Genomic DNA, 19,913 nt, shown 5'->3' with positions numbered 1-19,913 from the left:
CAAGATTGAGTCAGAACACATCATCAAATACATGTATTATGATCATCAGACAAATTACTATAATCACTGAACAATGATGTGACAACATAATTTACTTTAAGATGTCTGACAGTGTTGTTTTTTTGCTTGCGTGCCATTATTGCTGGCTAGACTATACCACACCTTACAGCGCCAAGTTCAAATGGGTTTATGCACTTAGAATGTTCTAGTTTCTTTTTCTTTTCATTTTTTTCCACTTAATTTTTGTTTTTTGAATATGTTTCAAATGACTTGACTATGGGAAAGGTGGAACAATTTGTCTTTGCAGCAGTAAGTCACTAAAAATGCATCCGGATGGTATTGGAAAGTTCAGGAAAACATCAGAGCTCATCAGGCAGAAGCGCCTCTAGCCTTTTGGTGTCCCTAAGCGAGATTTGGTTTGGTGTCCTTCCCCCCTCCCTCTCTTGGCAGTGGATTATTATTATTTTTTTGTAGTGTTAAAGTACATTTTCTGCAATCCTACACATTTTGCCATGGGTTATAGAGAAAATGTTATGGTTTTAAAAAACATTTCTTGCAATTCTACTCATTTTGCCATGAGGGGAAGATTTCTTTTGCAGTTTTAAAACACATTTCCTGCCATTTTACACATTTTGCCATGGCGTGGTGAGAAATTTCTGCAATTTTAAAGCTAATTTCCTGCAATTCATATATGTTCATAACAAAATCAATGGTGGAGGTCATGGCCCCTGGTCACATGCCCTGTCCGTAATCTGACTAGATTACTTTACCTAGTGATCTAAATAATGTTAGCTGACATGGGCTCATTGAGTGACTGTCAGTGACTGAATTTAAAAATCGCACCCTGTGCATTCTAATTTTCTAAATCTCAACAGTAACTTCATACCCAGACTAAGTTCCTAAAGAGTACAATAGAAATTATGTTTTTTAATTCCAACATTATCATAAAACACTGGCGACCCACTTGTGTGGGTGTAAAGTGGGTGTAAATCTCAATGGAAAAGCACGACAATGCACTTAACAGCCTTCCATATTTGCATACATCGTCCGTTAAAGGTGTGCGCATGATCCAATACAGCGGACGAATACTGGTTGCTTGACAACGCATTCGCCAATGACGGTGGTGTTTGTTTTGAAGCCAGAAAGACGTCCACTTAAAAAAAAAATCTAATTTTGTAAATGTGGGGTCAACTGTACCACAGTGCGTCAATGTGAGCAGAATTATCCAAGTGGCTTGGCATTCACTGTCAAGAACTAGACCGAGAAAATCATTGTACACTAGCATTCTCGGCTTCGCATAGAGTTGGCTTTGCAGGCACTAAGGCAGTCTAATCAAGTCAAGTGAGTATCCACTATCCAGCCACGTCCTTGCTTGCTTCGTTAGCTAGCTAACTTTATACACACGTTACGTTAGCTATTATACAAGTTTCATCAAAGCAGAGTTAGCCAGCTAACGTTACTACAGAAGCTAGCAGCTTTCTATCTGGCTAGGTAACGTTACTGTAGGTAAACCAGTTCAACAAGATAACAGATTAATAGTAGCTGAAAGGGTGACAAGTTAACGTTAGACAGTTAACTTTTTAACTTGGCTTGTAACTACATGAGTGACTACGTTTTCAAATGAGCCTCCTGTTTGTTCATTTGACTCACTTGCAGCAGCTCAATAAGATGATAAGAAGAAGCGAACAGTAGTAATGTTTTAGCTACTGCTTTTCAACTGTAACACCAGAGTTACACTTGTACATACACACCCTTATTGTCTACTAGGGAAATTGTGTTTCCATAGCAAGGGCTGACAGTGAGGACTTGTCAAGAGCAGAATCAATAATCTATGCATAATCAAAACAGTTGCTTTGTGAGAAGGTGTTAAAGTTCACAGTTAGCCAGTGGTATGTAAATCTTATCTGATTAGTACCGGTGGCCTGGCTTTGGCCCCAAGTGACAGCAGGTCCGCCGGAGCCATGGGGCCCTGCATAGATGGAAACAGAAAAGTCTGAGGCTTTTGGGTAAAACAACGGGTTAAATACTGTATGAAAAGGTGCCAAAGTGTGTTGACAGTATATTCACCCAATGGTCATGTCAACACTAGCTAAAATGTTTGCTTCTTGTTAGCTAGCTAGTTGGTTGCTCTTCTTGGATTTAGATGGAGGCACAGTGGATATGGTAACAGTGTGACATAGGGCAAAGTCAAATCACAGACAAAAGGGGAAATCAGTGTCTTTGGTTAAACGGGAGTGAGTATCCGTGTACAGAAGATGCAGCCTGGATCAGTGGATAAGGGCGCCTGAGAAGGTGTTTTCCCACTGTTTTCCGACATAGCTACTGCCTCTGTGGCTCGACTAACTTTCTACTCTGGTGGTATCACGTGTTGCCCAAGGCAATTGAGACAGTCAGGTCTACTATACTTAAGTCTAAAATGCACAATATATGTTCTAACGGAGTTTGTCGAACTGTACAGTTACCTATTTAAAGGGGAGTGGTGAGAGTGTAGAATGTGGTTGAGCTTGTTTCACCAGGAAAATCTTAAGGATCATATTAGAAATCAAAACACATTTTATTTGTCACATACACATGGTTAGCAGATGTTAATGTGAGTGTAGCGAAATGCTTGTGTTTCTGGTTCCGACAATTCAGTGATATCAAAAGTTAATCTAACAATTACCTAATGCACACAAATCAAAAAGGGGTGAATGAGAATATGTATGTATAAACTCAACAAAAAAAGAAACGTCCTCTCACTGTCAACTGCGTTTATTTTCAGTAAATTTAACATGTGTAAATATTTGTATGAACATAAGATTCAACAACTGAGACAAACTGAACAAGTTCCACTGACATGTGACTAACAGACATGGAATAATGTGTCCCGAACAAAGGGGGGGGGTCAAAATCAAAAGTAACAGTCAGTATCTGGTGTGGCCAGCAGCTGCATTAAGTACTGCAGTACATCTCCTCCTCGTGGACTGCACCGGATTTGCCAGTTCTTGCTGTGAGATGTTACCCCACTCTTCCACCAAGGCACCTGCAAGTTCCCGGACATTTCTTGGGGGAATGGCCCTAGCCCTCACCCTCCAATCCAACAGGTCCCAGAGGTGCTCAATGGGATTGAGATCCGGGCTCTTCACTGGCCATGGCAGAACACTGACATTCCTGTCTTGCAGGAAATCACACACAGAACGAGCAGTATGGCTGGTGGCATTGTCATGCTGGAGGGTCATGTCAGGATGAGCCTGCAGGAAGGGTACCACATGAGGGAGGAGGATGTCTTCCCTGTAATGCACAGCGTTGAGATTGCCTGCAATGACAAGAAGCTAAGTCCGATGATGCTGTGACACACCGCCCCACACCATGACGGACCCTCCACCTCCAAATCGACCCCGCTCCAGAGTACAGGCCTCGGTGTAACGCTTATTCCTTCGACGATAAACGCGAATCCGACCATCACCCCTGGTGAGACAAAACTGCCACTTGTCAGTGAAGAGCACTTTTTGCCAGTCCTGTCTGGTCCAGCGATGGTGGGTTTGTGCCCATAGGTGATGTTGTTGCCGGTGATGTCTGGTGAGGACCTGCCTTACAACAGGCCTACAAGCCCTCAATCCAGTCTCTCTCAGCCTATTGCGTAGTCTGAGCACTGATGGAGGGATTGTGCATTCCTGGTGTAAATCGGGCAGTTGTTGCCATCCTGTACCTGTTCCGCAGGTGTGATGTTCGCATGTACTGATCCTGTGCAGGTGTTGTTACACGTGGTCTGCCACTGTGAGGACGATCAGCTGTCCGTCCTGTCTCCCTGTAGCTCTGTCTTAGGTTTCTCACAGTACGGACATTGCAATTTATTGCCCTGGCCACATCTGCAGTCCTCATGCCTCCTTGCAGCATGCCTAAGGCACGTTCACGCAGATGAGCAGGGACCCTGGGCATCTTTCTTTTGGTGTTTTTCAGAGTCAGGAGAAAGCACTCTTTAGTGTCCTAAGTTTTCATAACTGTGACCTTATTGCCTACCGTCTGTAAGCTGTTAGTGTCTTACCGACCATTCCACAGGCATGTTCATTAATTGTTTATGGTTCATTGAACAAGCATGGAAAACAGTGTTTAAACCCTTTACATTGATGATCTGTGAAGTTATTTGGATTTTTACAAATAATCTTTGAAAGACAGGGTCCTGAAAAAGGGATGTTTCTTTTTTTGCTGAGTATATATGGGTGAGCAATGGTTAGATGGTATAAAATACAGTATACATATGATTGAGTAATGTAAGATATATAAACGTTATTAAATTGGCATTGTTTAAAGTGACTAGTGATCCATTTGTTAAAGTGGCTAGTGATTGGGTCTCCATGTAGGCAGCAGCAGATGGTGATTGCTGTTTAACAGTCTGATGGCCTTGATTGAAGAACAGCTTCTGTTTCTCAGTCCCAGCTTTGATGCACCTGTACTGACCTCGCCTTCTGGATGGTAGTGGTGTGAACAAACAGTGGCTCGGGTGGTTGTTGTCTTTGATCTTTTTTGCCTTCCTGTGACTTCGGGCGCTATAAGTGTCATGGAAGACAGATAGTTTGCCCCCCGTTGATGCGTTGAAGGCACTATTGCACCTTCTTCACCACACTGTCTGTGGGTGGACCATAAAGTTTTTCGTTGATGTGTACGCCGAGGAACTTAACGTTCCACTTTCTCCACTGCTATCCCTTCGATGTGGATGGGGGCTGCTCCCTCTGCTGTTTCCTGAAGTTCACTATCTCCTTTGTTTTGTTGATGTTGTATTCCTGACACCACACTCCGAGTGCCTTCACCTCCCTGTAGGCTGTCTCGTTGTTGGTAATCAAGCCCAATACTGTTGTCGTCTGCAAACTTGATGATTGAGTTGGAGGCGTGCATGGCCACACAGTCATGGGTGAACAGGGAGTACAGAAGAGGCTGAGCACGCACCCTTGTGGGGCCCCAGTGTTGAGGGTCAACAAGGTGGAGATGTTGTTTCCTACCTTCACCACCTGGGGGTGGCCCGTCAAAGTCCAGGACCCAATTGGGCAGGGTTGAGGCCCAGGGCCTCCAGCTTGATGATGAGCTTAGAGGGCACTATGGTGTTGAATGCTGTGCTGTAGTCAATGAACAGCATTCTTACATAGGTATTCCTCTTGTCCAGATGGGATTGTGCAGTGTGATGGCGATTGCATCGTCTGTGGACCTGTTAGGGCGGTATGCAAACTGAAGGGGGTCTAGGGTGGCCGGTAAGGTGGAGGTGATATGATCCTTGACTGGTCTCTCAGAGCACTTTATGATGACAGAAGTGAGTGCTATGGGGCAGTAGTCATTTAGTTCAGTTATCTTTGCCTTCTTGGGTACAGGAACAATGGTGGGCATTTTGAAGCATGTGTGGACAGGAGACTGGGATAGGGAGTGATTGAATATGTCCCTAAACACACCTGCGCATGCTCTGAGGACGCGGCTAGGGATGCCATCTGGGCCAGTAGCCTTGCGAGGGTTTTACTCACGTCAGCCGCGGAGAAGAGGAAGTGGGTGTCGCAGTTCTTGTTAGAGGGCCAAGACGGGGGCACTGTATTATCCTCTAAGCAGGCAAAGAAGGTGTTTAGTTTGTCTGGAAGTGTGACGTCGGTGTCCGGGGCGTGGCTGGTTTTCTTTTTGTAGTCCGTGATTTCCTGTAGACCCTGCCACATACGTCTCGTGTCTGAGCCGTTGAATTGCGACTCCACTTTGTCCCTGTACCGGCATTTCGCTTGTTTGATTGCCTTGCGGAGGGAATAACTACACTGTTTATGTTCAGCCATATTCCCAGACCTCTTTCCATGGTTAAATGCGGTGGTTCGCGCTTTCAGTTTTGCACGAATGCCGCCCTCCATCCACGGTTTCTGGTTAGGGTAGGTTTTAATAGTCACAGTGGGTACAACATCTCCAATGTACTTCCTTATAAATTCATTCACGAGTCAGCGTATAGGTCGACGTTATTATATAGAGTCAAAGAGAACAATGAAGTACTGAAGAGGCCCTCTTGAATAATGAGTGTGAAGTTGCCTCTTGTTGAAGCCATTTTTCTCAAACTAAGCATTTTGAATTCAGTTCCACTGGCATTGTTAATTAAACCTTGCACACACCACAGTCAGTGGCCTTTCTGTGTGGGTGTCTAAAAGCCTTCCCCTGGCATACAGTCATTAGCCTAGTTAAAGTTAACATGCAAAACCCTCTTTACTCAAGCTCAAAGTATCACTCTACTACAGTCCAGTGTAACAGCCAAGGCCTGAAAGCCCTACCCACCCCCAACCCGTCCCATGCTGTCACAACACACAGATTACGTTTAATCCCGCATGGCGTTGGTGAAGAATCGACCCAGATTATGCTGCCTTGGAGTCTTATGTCATTGGCTTGCTGCTTGACGCTCTATTTCAGGATTCTGTTCCAGTGAGTGCAGCCTCCGGTCGGTCAGGTCTGTCATCTCGCGGATGACCTCCCAAGTGTCTTGACGCTTTGACATGGGAGACTGGTGGACGACAGCAACCATAGAGCCATCAATAGGTAATTTATTTCAAATGGGACCCGGGGACAATTGTTTGTTTTTATATGGATTTTTGTTGGATGGTGTGGGATTTAGCCCTATTTTTGGGCACAATTGTTTTTTAAGCCTCATAGTCAGCTGCCTGTGAACTTGTGATTTATCAATTGGTTGTTCTCTCTGTTTCCCTGCTGTGTTTAGAAAACCATGAGATCAACAGCATATCAAGAATGACGATGTCCCCCTCGAGACATAACCTTCCTACGATGCACTCCTCCACCAAGACACTGTCCAAGAGCTCCTACAATGTGTTAAGTGCCTTCTGCACTGAGGAGAATGTTCCCCAGTGTACCTCATACATCAATCAGGTACTGAAATTACTATGATTTAGTTTACATTTGGAATTGTCCATACTGACTTTGTGTAGGTGCTTATTTTACTGCTTGATTTATAGGTTTGTGTATCTGATGTTGCTAAATGATTATTCATTGATCTAGTTTAATTTTCACTGTATGCTGCTAACCCATTTGTCTGCCCTCTTTTGGGGCTTGTACAGGAGATGGACTCTCTGGGTTTTTCCTCTGCCTGTATTGAGGCCAGCTCACCAGAGGGAAGCTGGGGGCTGAACACGGTGCCAGCCCTGAACATGATGTATGAGCTGCTCCAGATACACCGCCGCAGCCAGCGCAGCCTGCAGGAGCAGGAGACCGAGCAGCTGAAGAGCTCCAGTGCCCTGGAACACCTGCAGATCACCAACTCCAGACTCAAGGTCAGTCAGGCAGTCTTTCCCATAGATCGTTTTCCAGGCAGGGTGCAAATTGTCAGTAAATACTAGCTTGTGGAGCTAAGTTAAGGTTTGACGGTGTCCTGAAAGGTCTTACTGCTTAGAATACAACATGTTATTGTTATGATCTTGTTGTCAAGGTGAGTACATTGAGTATGCAAAATTGTGTTGATATAACATGTACAGCAAGTATGTAATTGCCCAGCCTCCCGAGTGGCGCAGTGGTCTAAGGCACTGCATCGTAATGCTAGCTGTGTCCAGGCTCTGTCGCAGCTGGCCGCGACCGGGAGACCCATGGGGCGGCGCACAATTGGCTCAGCATCGTCCGGGTTAGGGGAGGTTTGGCCGGCAGGGATGATCTTGTCCCATCTCGAACTAGCGACTCCTGTGGCGGGCCGGGCGCAATACGGGCTGACACGGTTGCCAGGTGTACGGTGTTTCTTCCGATACATTGGTGCGGCTGGCTTCTGGGTTAAGTGAGCAGTGTGGCTTGGCTGGGTTGTGTTTCGGAGGACGCACGGCTCTCGACCTTCGCCTCTCCTGAGTCCGTACGGGAGCTGCAGCGATGGGACAAGACTGTAACTACCAATTGGATACAATCAAATTGGGGAGAAAAGGGGGGGGGGTAAAATAAAAAAAATGAAATGTATGTAATTGCCCAAAGGATCAGCTGGAGCTCTACAAAAGAGAGAAGTCAGGACTGCTTGAGACAGAGAGACAGCTGCAACTCAAAAACAAGACTCTGCAGAACTGCCTGAAAACAGAAAAAGATGAGGTAACGACTTTGTCATAAAATTGTTAATCATTGAATGATGTGCTTATGTAGCTGCAAGCGTCCATTGGAAATGTAGTTTTGAGTGTGTGAGCCTTATCCAGCATCTTGCTCGGTAGTGCACACCGTAGCAAAACATGTGTTCTTATTGGATAAGTTCAGGTAGTACATCCCCGTTTAAAACGTTTTCTCCCTACTGAACACACCCTAGGTGCAGAAGCTCCAGAGCATCATCGCCAGCAGAGCCTCTCAGTACAGCCATGATGCCAAGAGGAAGGAGAGGGAGAGCATCAAGCTCAAAGAACGCCTCAACCAGCTACTGGTGGACAAGAGGGATAAGAAACTAGGTATGGGTATCTCAAGACAATGGTTTCCTCCTTATTCCAAAGGTTGTTGGAAATGTGAATATGTTTGCAACCTAGTGTCCTCTCTTTTTTTTTTTTCAACAACATAAAAGTCTGAGAACACTGAAAATGATGTAGGCCTATATAGAAAGTCCCTCACTCCCATTTTCCTCCCTTTATCTCTACTAGCGATTGATGTATTGAACTACTTGGGACGGGCTGATGGGAAGAGAAGCCAATGGAAGACTGGAAAGGTGGAGGCCAGGTAGCAATACTCATCTAACTGAACCATGTCTGTTTTGGGTGCTTTCATCAACTCTTGATGCAACAAATCCTACATAGCTTTGGAGATCCCACTTTGATGAGTACGTATTTATTTGCCATGATTGTAGACATGAGGGGGAGATGTACAAGTCCCTGCTGAGTGACTATGAGGGTCGTCAGAGGGCTCTGATGCTGGAGAACGTTGAGCTAAAGAAGGTGCTGCAGCAGATGAAGCGGGAGATGGTGTCCATTCTTAGTCCTAGGAAATCCTGCTCCAGCTCCAGAGGAGACCATGCGGAAGACGGCCTGGAACGGGTGAATTGATGGATTGTCCTATCTGAGACACCGTAGCAATAGTCTACTTAGTTATTTTTACGTGGTAATGAATGGATTAGATCAATTATTTTAAAAAATGCTCCTGCAAATCTTAATCACGAATCGTGTCTGTCTATGCAGAGACATTCACAAAATCTCAAAGCGTTTTACGTAGTATGGAAGTGACATTTCGCTATAAACACAGTGAAGAGTAGAGGAGTGATCGTGCCTATTGTTACGCTTTCAGGCCAGCTCGGACAGAGAGGAGGTTGGTGACTGTAGTAAGGAGACCCTGGATCAGTCATGTGATCATGCTAGGGACCAGTCCTGTGAGCATGCCCGGGAGCAGCTGACCAATAGCATCCGACAGCAGTGGAGGAGACTAAAGAGCCACATGGAGAGACTGGACAGCCAGGGTACAAACGCATCACATTATATATATATATTTTATCATGGAAGTAGACAATCTGTAACTCACCTAGTAGTCATCACTGGCTTTCTCTAGTCATTAAGGGGTGTTACATGAAGGCAAATGAAAGAATCCATTTATGGCTGACTGCCATAAAATCACTACCAGCACTACTGCATTTTTGGCTCTCACTACCAGCGGTTTAAGGCAGTGCTAGAGGCGTCACTACAGACACCCTGGTTCGAATCCAGGCTGTATCACAACCGGCCGTGATTGGGAGTCCCATAGGGCCCAGTGTCGTCCGGGTTTGGCCGGTGTAGGCCGGCATTGTACTTAAGAATATGTTCTTAACTGACTTGCCAGTTAAATAAAGGTTTAAAAATAAATGTAAACAACTCTGCTGCCAATAAATTCTATATGTCACAGGGAGCTTTCTTCTCCACCATTGATCATAATGTGTTGTATCATCCATCCACTTCCCAGCCTCCCTGGTGCAGCAGAGCCAGCAGTCTGCTGGTAAAGAGCTGGTCCCCAGACAGATCCACGAGGAGGAGATGGAGAGGATGAGACTGGAGGTCCAGCAGTGTAAAGACTTCATCCAGACCCAGCAGCAACTCCTACAGGTTAGTTAGACCCGCAACACAAGACTCTTTTTTTTCAAACCGAGCTACAAGTATCTGCCTTCAAGTACATATCTACCTCAAATACATTGTACCTCTGCACATTGATCTGGTACTGGTACTTTCTGTATGTAGCACCACATTGATCTGGTACTCTCTGTATGTAGCTCCATTCTTGTGCATTTTATTTGTTTCCCTCTTGTGTTACTATTTTATTTGTATTATGGTAAAGTCTACACCAGTTGTATTTGGCGCATGTGACAAATTAAAATTTGATCTACTGTACATCTCTTGTTATTGCCTTGAATTTGACCCTTCCAGGAGTTTCTCAGTCAAGTATTATAACCGTGTGTGTGTGTGTGTAGCAGCAGCTCAACTCTCCCTGCTATGATGATGAGACTGCTGCTCTGCTGAATGACTGCTACACTCTGGAGGAGAAGGAGCGTCTCAAAGAGGGGTGGAGGCTCTTTGACGAGCAGAGGAGGAACTTTGAGAGGGAGAGACATAACTTTACTGACGCTGCCATTCGCCTCGGTCATGAGGTATCCGTTTTGTTTTTGGCAAGTTCTCGAGTTGGAAATGTTTTGTCAAGTTGTCACTTACAGTATATGAACCCTTTGGAATTACCTGGATTTCTGCATAAATTAGTCATAACATTTGATCTGATCTTAGTCACAACAATAGACAGTGTGCTTAAACTAATAACACACAAATGATTTTATTTTTCTTATCTATATTGAATACATCATTTAAACAGTCACCGTGTAGGTTGGAAAAAGTATGTGAACCCCTAGGCTAATGACTTTTCCAAAAGCTAATTGGAGTCAGGACTCTGAATTTCAGGACTCAGGACACTGAATTTGCTATTCACAAGAAGCATTGCCTGATGTGAACCATGCCTCGAACAAAAGAGATCTCAAATGACCTACGATTTAAGAATTGTTGACTTGCATAATGCTGGAAAGGGTTACAAAACTATCTCTAAAAGCCTTGATGTTCGTCAGTCCACGGTAAGACAAATTGTTTATAAATGGAGAAAGTTCAGCACTGTTGCTACTCCCTAGGAGTGTCCGTCCTGCAAAGATGACTGCAAGAGCACAGTGCAGAATGCTCAATGAGGTTAAGAAGACTCCTAGAGTGTCAGCTAAAGATTTACAGAAATCTCTGGAACATGCTAACATCTCTGTTGACGAGTCTACGATACGTAAAACACTAAACAAGAATAGTGTTCATGGGAGGACACCAAGGAAGAAGCCACCGCTCTCCAAAAAAAACATTGCTGCACGTCTGAAGTTTGCAAAAGTGCACTTGGATGTTCCACAGTGCTTCTGGCAAAATATTCTGTGGACAGATTAAACTAAAGTTGAGTTGTTTGGAAGGAAGGAACACACAACACTATGTGTAGAGAAAAAAAGGCACAGCACACCAACATCAAAACCTCATCCCAGTTGTAAAGTATGGTGGAGGGAGCATCATGGTTTGGGGCTGCTTTATTGCCTCAGGGCCTGGACAGCTTGCTAGCATCGACAGAAAAATGAATTCCCAAGTTTATCAAGACATTTTGCAGGAGAATGTAAGGCTCTGTCTGCTAATTGAAGCTCAACAGAAGTTGGGTGATGTAACAGGACAACGACCCAAAACGCAGAAGTCAACAACAGAAGAAAATACGCCTTCTGGAGTGGCCCAGTCAGAGTCCTGACCTCAACCTGATTTTAAAATGCTGTGTCATGACCTCAAGAGAGCGGTTCGCACCAGACATCCTAAAATTATTGCTGAACTGAAACAGTTTTGTAAAGATGACTGGTCCAAAATTACTCCTGACCGTTGTGCAGGTCTGATCCGCAACTACAGAAAACGTTTGGTTGAGTGTATTGCTGCTGAAGGAGGGTCAACAAGTTATTAAATCCAAGGGTTCACATACTTTTCCCACACTACACTGTGAATCTTTACACGGTGTGTTCAATAAAGACATGAAAATGTATAATTGTTATTAGTTTAAGCAGGCTGTGTTTGTCTATTGTTGTGACTTAGATGAAGATCCGATCAAATTTTATGACCAGTTTTATGCAGAAATCCAGGTAATTCCAAAGGGTTCACATTTTTTTTCTTGCCACTGTAACTGTGTATTACCCCTTTTTTTTCCTTTTTTTCTTTTGTGTTTTCACAGAAAAAGGCTTTTGAGGAAGACCGCGCCTTGTGGCTCAAGAATCAATTCTTGAACATGACTTCGTTCGTGGACCGCAAAAGACATTCCACGTCAGAAACTCCTCGTGCCTTGTCAGTCAGTAAGTCGTGATTGCCACAGCAACGATTCGTATTGCTAATCCAGATCGAGATTAATGGAAAATGTATACTGCAGATTCTGTTGGGAGATATGTGTAGAAAAGATTGTATTGGAAGATGGGCAGCATACTGTATAATGCGGCATCACCACAAAAACAAAAAAACACACCAATGATCTTTTGTGAATCAAATTGTGTTTTTGAGTGTTTGGTCACATGTCCCTGTTCCCCTCTAGGTAGTGAACCAGAGATGAGGATCCCCTCCAGCCCTGCCATTCTGACCAAATCTCGGACGCACACTGCGTTCTCAACTCCTAAAGCTGCCTCTGATGCTGGCATGCCCTCCACAGCTGATCTCTACCGTACATTATGCCTCATACCAGACAGGAGGTAGTTTACTAGTTACTTTGCTCTATGCCAGCTCACTGTAGTAGTCATCAGTCAGGGTGATATTTGGTAGTCATTATGGTTTTGTGAGATGAATCCCTTTTTTTTGTATTTTTGATTCCTACATTTAGATAATATTATCAAATCGGTATCATTGATTATCACTTAAGTTCTCTCAAACAAACTATGGTTAACTTTTGTTTGTTTTCTATATATCTATCTAAGCTCCTCTTCTGTAGGCAGTTCAAAACAAGGGAGCTGGCAGGAGTCCAACACCATCCACAGTAGAGAAGACACTCCGGTCAGGTCAAAGCACAGACACGGAGGTGGAGACTGCTGTAGTATCTTCTCTTTAGGGTCAGAGGAAAACAGCCTCAACTGAAGACACACTAGTACCATTGTGTTACTGTGGACTCAACAGACAACTCGGATGACAATCCATGGCAGTGTTCATTAGGCACCAAACAGAAGAAAATGGACTGAAACAGGGAAAGAATACCTGGATTTGTCCAATAAGATGCACTCTTTTTTTTCTTTTTTTTTTTCTGTTGCAAAACATTTTCTGTTGCGTGCCCTAATGAACATGAACCATGTTTCCACGCCACAACTGCCTCAGGATGCCACGGAGACCTATTTTTGTGCAACTCATGTTGCTTGATCAGACTAATAGTGAACAGTAGCACATTGTCGTTCACCAAACTTGATTCATTCAGAGAGCACTTTATTGGACATGCCAATGTTTTTTTTCTTTCTCTTCTATATACATTTTTATTAAGCAAAGCATATCCAAGTCTCTAAGCTTTCGCCAAGTGGCAGCCAAACCTTAATTTGGGTAAATTGGCATTCTCTATCACTACAAATGTTTTCCAATTTGGGAAAAGCTATCAATAGGCTACTGACTAGCCATGAGAATGTTTACACATTGTTTTCACTCCAGATATATCATGAATAGTTTAATGAGAACTTTATTCTAAATGTTTAAAATGAAGTGCTATCATGTATGCTGCTCTGAAATTGCAATAAACGTATTTTTTTTTTTAAATCTATCAATTCAACTTTTTGTGCTTGGCGCCCCATAGCGGTTTGTACCAGGAAGTGTGGTCGCTTACTCTGCAACGCTGCGACTGCGCAAGTCACAATCGGATGTGTGATCATCCGTGCTTTGTCTACACGTCCGTCGAGCTAACAGCCCACAGCTTCATTTCTAGAAAATAGTAAAGATGTCTGGCTCATCAAACCTCGTTGCGATGAAGAAAATTGTCCAGCAGCTGCGTTTTGAAGCGAGCATAAACAGAGTGAAGGTAAGAATCTGTTTCACACGAAAATCTATTTGGTAAAATGCCCAGGAAACTAGTCGGAGCTAGCTAACATCAGTAACGTTAGCTAGCTAGCGCTAAGGGCGTGGAATCTAGGCACATAAATGGAGCGCTAGCCATGAAAACACAATCTTCAGCTAAATTCTTTACTTGAACTCTTAGTTATTGGGTCTAGAGGCTAATAGCCGAGATTGAGTGTGGCCTAACGCCCCAGGATAATTATTCCCAACAGTCATTGAACGGCAGGAAAAGCATAACGTTAATTCAAGGATCTGTGTTCACACCATACTATTGACAACACCCATTTTTAAGGAGGATATTTAGACTTGTAGGAGTCTAGCTAGTTAGGAGTGCAACAGGTAGAGCTTCCCTTTCACAGCTATATTCCTTTGTCTTTGTAGGTGTCCCAAGCAGCTGCAGACCTTCAGCAGTTCTGCATGCAAAATGCCCTCCAGGATCCCTTGCTCACTGGGGTCTCCTCCAGTACAAACCCCTTCAGACCACAGAAGGTGTGCTCCTTCTTGTGAGGGCGACTCATAAGACAGACCACAGCATTCTTTGGTGAGTCTTTTTTTTTTTTTTGGTGTATGTAGTCCTTGGGAGAATCTCAATTGCATACTCCTCGATTCCTCACCCTCTCAAAACCCATTGAAGAAGATGGTTGGAGGTAGCCTGACGACTTACACAATTATTCTGCTGCTCTGTCGTTTGCTACATACTTTAATCTGAGACTGCCGTCATTGGAGTCATTTGTGGTGACAAAGGGAATTGTGCAAAAGTCATCAGCGATTGGATTGTCTCTATCCAATCAGAGTATCGAAGACTATTATGAATTTTCAAACCACCGCTTTACCCACATGTGTTCTGGCCCAACCCATTGGTTTCTGGACCAATTGGACAGCCCCGAATGTGTTTGCATTTGGTGAAGGGTCAGGGAGCTACTCCGATCCAGACACATTGCGGAGAAGAAACTAACGTCCGTGCGCGTAGCGTTTGGCTGGAGCAAGGAGTCTGGGTAGCGAGGGTAAGGACCTCCTTGCTTTCTCATCCAATGGGTTTTGAGAAGGAGTATGCAATTGAGATTCTTGCCTTGATTGGCCTGTAAGCCACACTAAATCAGTAAAGTGAAACAGATTCTCTATTCCATGCTAGTCTTTGATTGCATTACAGATAAATACCTGTTTATTTAATGTGCAAGAGTATTATCACATTGTACCTCTGTATTGTCCTGTCTCGCAGGCCTTCGTTTTGATGCTACAGGGAAAAAGTTGACCTCAACACTGCTCCTCATTGCCAACGGCAATCCACTGCCACAAAATCTTATGAAGTGTAGAACATGTCAGGAAGACTTGCCATCTATTTTCAGCCAACCACCTTAGAGGATACGATGAGACGGGTTTATTTTTCATGGCACAGTGTGGTTTTCAAGTAAATGATTGTGCCTTTTCTATTCTATTTTATTCATTGTTCTTGACTTTTTGTATTTAGAAATTAACATTCTTCTTTCTCTACATGACTGTGTTTTGCTAATTGTTCTTGGGTAAGACTGACAGTGGTACATCTCAAATCATTACTTAAGATGCAAGTAGTTTCTAACAGCAAAATGTGAACAGGGCAACTTTACAATACAAAAGGCAGCAGCATGACACTGTTATGCGTGATAAAAGCATCCACATCAAACATGAAAGTAAAATGCCATATATTTAAGATGAAGGAAATCAAAGAACACATTCATCATCCTATATCCCTGTGCTTAAATATGCCTTTGATGTGCATAATGCTCATAGATACAGCTTTGATTAAGTGAAATAGTGGCATATTAGGAAAAGAAAATGGCATTAATGGAGGATCAGTAAGTATGGTTCGAACACGTACATGTCCTACCAATAGTTTGGTATATACTGATCATATCAATGGGACAAGGGTAGAACATAGATCATCACAAAGTCAGCCATCTAGTGCACCTTTTGCATCCTTCTGAAAAGGATTGTCCACTATTAAATAACCCATTCAGTTGAATCTGCTTCAGTAGCCTGATTTTGCTTTGAGACTAACTCTTAGAAGAAGAAAAAATAAACCTGTACTTTTTAAGACCTGTAAACTGATCTTACGCTGTCCAAGACCTCAAAGAATTAAAGTCCTTTGGTTTCATAAACTGATACCACTCAGTTAACTACCAACAAACTGATCACTGTCTTTGTAAATGGACGTACCGGCTCAAATCATTTGGCATCTGTTAACAGTTTAAGTAAAATAATCTTTTCAGAAGGATGCAAGATGCAACCACGCAAGAGTTTTCTAAGCCCCGTCGTCGTCCACTGTCCTTTTGTGTCTGTAAATCTCTTCGGACTGGTCTGTCCGTCCTGCCTCGTGATTATCTTGTTACACGTTGAGGAGCATGCAGTGATGCATTAGCATTACTCTTCAGGTGCTGAGTTTGAAGTGGTTTCACGTGGTACTCGTAGATCTTCAGTGCTGGCCCCAGTTTGATAGACAGGCCAGTCAAGACGTCATTCCGTGTCATCAGGAGCAGAGACTTGCCATCGATTTCCTACAAGAATAACAAATGGAAGGGATTGGGAAGCTCTTACCCACACGAAAGAAAGGGAAGAAAGAGCAACTTGCAAGGTTAGTAAATTACTATCTTTACCTGGTCCTGGAAAGCAGTAGCCTGCTCATCAAATCCTGCAGCTTTGAAATAGTTGACAACATCAGTGAATGCCCAGTCTGCAGGGTCCGGCAGCTGGCCATTCTCCACCACACTAGGAAAAGACAGAACAGGAAAATGGGTATAGGGACAAGGCAGGAGGACAGCACAATCATATCCCTTATCTACAGCCACACAAGAACAACCCGCTCAGACTTACACTTTGGCTTCCACTGATCCATTTGTTTTGTTCTCCATTCCAGCTAGAGGAAAAAGAAAAGATGGAGATATGGATAAGCAAAAATACAATTGAATCCAAAAGATTAGGTTTATGGAGAAACATGAGGACTGTCATAAAGTGAACACATTCACTACTTACTTGAAACGTGAGTTCGTTGTAATAGGACGTGTCAAGAGGTTATCTGGATATGGGCAGTTGTTTCTGAAACCTTAAACTACAGAGCACCTGATATACTGAGTGTTGAATAGAGAAGCCAGAGTCGTTTTTTGAACAATTTCTTTGAAATGCTGACACGAGTAAGTAGAGTACTCAGTTGCTAAGCAACATAGATGTGGAGCGCTTGACACTGGAAATACTATGGTACAAATGCATAGATCAGAAATCGCATTCAATAATGCCAAAAAGCAATCAGTCTTCAATGGATGATGGGCAATAGGGTTCACATAACATGGAGGATATAATCAGCACATTAGTGAGTATACTGAAATACAATGCGGTCTGTGGATTCTGACCTGATCCAAAGCCATGGAATGCGTTGCGCTTACATTTGAGTCCAAATATCAGAGGCGGGGGCAATTTAAAGCTCCCTGATCGGCATGATTAAAACTTCTCTATTCAGTGTAGCTACTGTACCTACGAGACTACCAGTCTTGGATGTTCAGTAGTTTATCTTTGGAAAGCTAATTTCCACCAGAAGCATCATTCATATAGTTTAAACTTTAGACACTGCATTTCATTCAGGACTATACACATCCGTGGACAGAAATATAGCTGATGGTGATGACATTGAGGACTGTTTAAGTGTAACATTACAATGTGTAACAAAAGTCAGATGCAGTATGAAATATGTAGTAATAGAAGAATGGGTATACATTACAAACTTTGAATAATTAGTCATTTAGGATACTTTATTCAATATTACTATAGCTTACTACTGAAATTGTATCATATCATTGCCAACGTTCTGGTTCAGTCTATTTGACACTTACCTTTTTATTGCTAATTCGAGAGATAGTTGGTTTCCTTTTATAGTTCTTAGGGTGTAAATAAATATCCGGTTTATTCACGATCGTGTGCTTGGCGCTGTGTATTTGATCTGTAAACCACCTGAATTTCTCATTCAATTTTCTGATATGTTCAAAGGATCTGCGAGTCGGCATGCGACAAGAAGCTCGTGAACAGGCGCACACACCATTCTCAAACCTGACTGGCCAGTTCGCAGCGAATGGGACAGGGTTCCGGTATAGAAGCACGGTTTCTACTGAGCCTACAGTTTTGCTTCTGTACTGCAGTTTAACTGATGCTCGGCCCAGAAAGACAATTTCCATACATGGCCACATAGAGAAGTCAGATTAGAAAACTCCCAATTTAGTCATCACCTTTGGGTCTGAATACTTATGTAAATGTGATATTTCATTGTTTTTCTTTTTTTAATACATTTTAAACATTTCTAAAAACCTGTCTTTGCTTCGCCATTATGGGGTATTGTGTGTAGATTGAGAGAAAAAAAGCTATACATTTTAGAATAAGGCTGTAACGTAACAATGTGGAAAAGGTCAAGAGGTCTGAATACTTTCCGAATGCACTGTAGATGGCCTAAGAGTAGCATGGAAAACTACCAGAAAGCAATTGGAAATCCAAAATTAAACCCTTCCTAGACAACTTTATGGCCCCCACATTTCATCACAATAAGGAAGGTGTAAATTTGGGTGTACAAAACATAAACAACATTTTGACAAATTGGCATCCTTATCCAATTTTTTTAAAAGACACCTAAAAACTATCCCAAAAAGACATGATAAAATGGTTTAATTATGATTGCAAATCTATAAGAAAAAACGTAGGACTATCCAGCCAAAAACAGAGAACCAGAATCTGTGCCTTCTGTATTGGGCAACCCTGAAAGAATAGACTCCAGAACAAAAAACGAACAACACAACAGACGACAACCAATGAAATTGAGGAATCCATTGATTCAAACAACTTTTGGGAAAGTTAGAACTGCCTAAACAAACCACACCGAGGAAAAATGTGCTATCCAAAATGGTGACTAATTGAAAACTCACTTTGAAGAACTATATATACATATTAAAATAGATTCGAAACAAAACAATCTATGAAAAACGGCTAATTCTTGAATCAGCCATTTAAGACAACCAGAACCTGTTAGTTCTGTTTGGGTTATTGGGGAATCTATAGTAAAAAAAAGAAAGAAATACAGCTTGTGGTCATGACGGAATTTTTAACGGAATTATAAAATACACAGACCACAAATTTAGCACTGCCACACTCAAACTATTTAAAGTTTTGAATGTAGGGGCCTCCCGGGTGGCACAGCAGTCCAAGGCACTGCATCGCAGTGCTTGAGGCATCACTACAGACCCGGGGTTGATCCCGGGCTGTGTCAAAGCCGGCTGCGACCAGGAGACTCATGAGGCGGCGCATAATTGGCCCAGCGTATTCCAGGTTAGGGGAGGATTTGGCTGGCTGGGATGTCCTTGTCCCATCGCACTCTAGCGACTCCCTGTTGCGGGCTGGGCGCCTGCAAGCTGACTGTGGTTGCCAGCTGGACGGTGTTTCCTCTGACTCATTGGTGCGGTTAGCTTCCTGTTTAAGCGAGCAGTGTGTCAAGAAGAAGTGCGGCTTGGCAGGGTCGTGTTTCGGAGGATGCAATAGCTCTCGACCTTCGCCTCTCCCGAGTCCGTACGGGAGTTGCAGTGATGGGACAAGACTGTAACTACCAATTTGATATCACAAAAGTGGTGAGAGAAAGGGGCTAAAAAGTACAAAAAATACATATATAGTTGTGAGTGTAGGCTATTTCCTTGACATCTACAACCAAGGACTAATAACAATAATTTTTTTAAATTGAGACATTTGATCCAAACTATTACTGTGGCATTTGTGTGAACAGCAACCTGGGGAAAATATTCTGTGCTATCATGAACAACAGATTACTACACTTTCTCAGTGAACACAATGTCCTGAGCATAAGTCAAATTGGATTCCTACCAAATTATCAAACATCAGGTC

At 43.1% G+C, this 19,913-nt stretch overlaps 2 protein-coding genes across 5 annotated transcripts; one reads left to right on the top strand and one right to left on the bottom strand.

The window, feature by feature from the left end:
• Positions 1 to 1,093: 1,093 nt before the first annotated feature.
• On the top strand, positions 1,094 to 15,503 carry ssx2ipa (synovial sarcoma, X breakpoint 2 interacting protein a). 3 transcript variants are annotated; one of them, XM_014191749.3, is made up of 16 exons: positions 1,094 to 1,341; positions 6,397 to 6,522; positions 6,701 to 6,867; positions 7,056 to 7,268; positions 7,948 to 8,058; positions 8,267 to 8,402; positions 8,589 to 8,664; positions 8,792 to 8,978; positions 9,226 to 9,394; positions 9,871 to 10,010; positions 10,376 to 10,549; positions 12,175 to 12,292; positions 12,526 to 12,679; positions 12,902 to 13,977; positions 14,394 to 14,553; positions 15,232 to 15,503. In XM_014191749.3, exons 2-14 carry the CDS (start codon positions 6,480 to 6,482, stop codon positions 13,056 to 13,058), a joined length of 1,845 nt encoding a protein of 614 aa, XP_014047224.1. In that variant the 5' UTR covers positions 1,094 to 1,341; positions 6,397 to 6,479; the 3' UTR covers positions 13,059 to 13,977; positions 14,394 to 14,553; positions 15,232 to 15,503. The 3 variants fall into 3 exon arrangements, with proteins under 3 accessions (XP_014047224.1, XP_014047223.1, XP_014047230.1); XM_014191748.3 differs by having other exon boundaries at positions 1,095 to 1,341; positions 10,373 to 10,549; XM_014191755.3 differs by lacking the exons at positions 1,094 to 1,341; positions 6,397 to 6,522; positions 6,701 to 6,867; ... (8 more) ...; positions 12,175 to 12,292; positions 12,526 to 12,679 and having other exon boundaries at positions 13,798 to 13,977.
• LOC106600422 (sterile alpha motif domain-containing protein 13) lies at positions 15,231 to 18,251 on the bottom strand. 2 transcript variants are annotated; one of them, XM_014191752.3, is made up of 5 exons: positions 17,870 to 18,251; positions 17,019 to 17,094; positions 16,860 to 16,902; positions 16,643 to 16,754; positions 15,231 to 16,543 (listed from the first exon to the last, which is right to left on the bottom strand). In XM_014191752.3, exons 3-5 carry the CDS (start codon positions 16,895 to 16,897, stop codon positions 16,367 to 16,369), a joined length of 327 nt encoding a protein of 108 aa, XP_014047227.1. In that variant the 5' UTR covers positions 16,898 to 16,902; positions 17,019 to 17,094; positions 17,870 to 18,251; the 3' UTR covers positions 15,231 to 16,366. The 2 variants fall into 2 exon arrangements, with proteins under 2 accessions (XP_014047227.1, XP_014047228.1); XM_014191753.3 differs by lacking the exon at positions 17,019 to 17,094.
• Positions 18,252 to 19,913: the final 1,662 nt, after the last annotated feature.

The sequence above is a fragment of the Salmo salar genome, chromosome 03 (genome assembly GCF_965601325.2).
Source record: "Salmo salar chromosome 03, fSalSal1, whole genome shotgun sequence".
NCBI lineage: Eukaryota > Metazoa > Chordata > Actinopteri > Salmoniformes > Salmonidae > Salmo > Salmo salar.
Note: the sequence above shows the minus strand (reverse complement) of the source record. Positions and strands in the feature narration are given on the sequence as shown.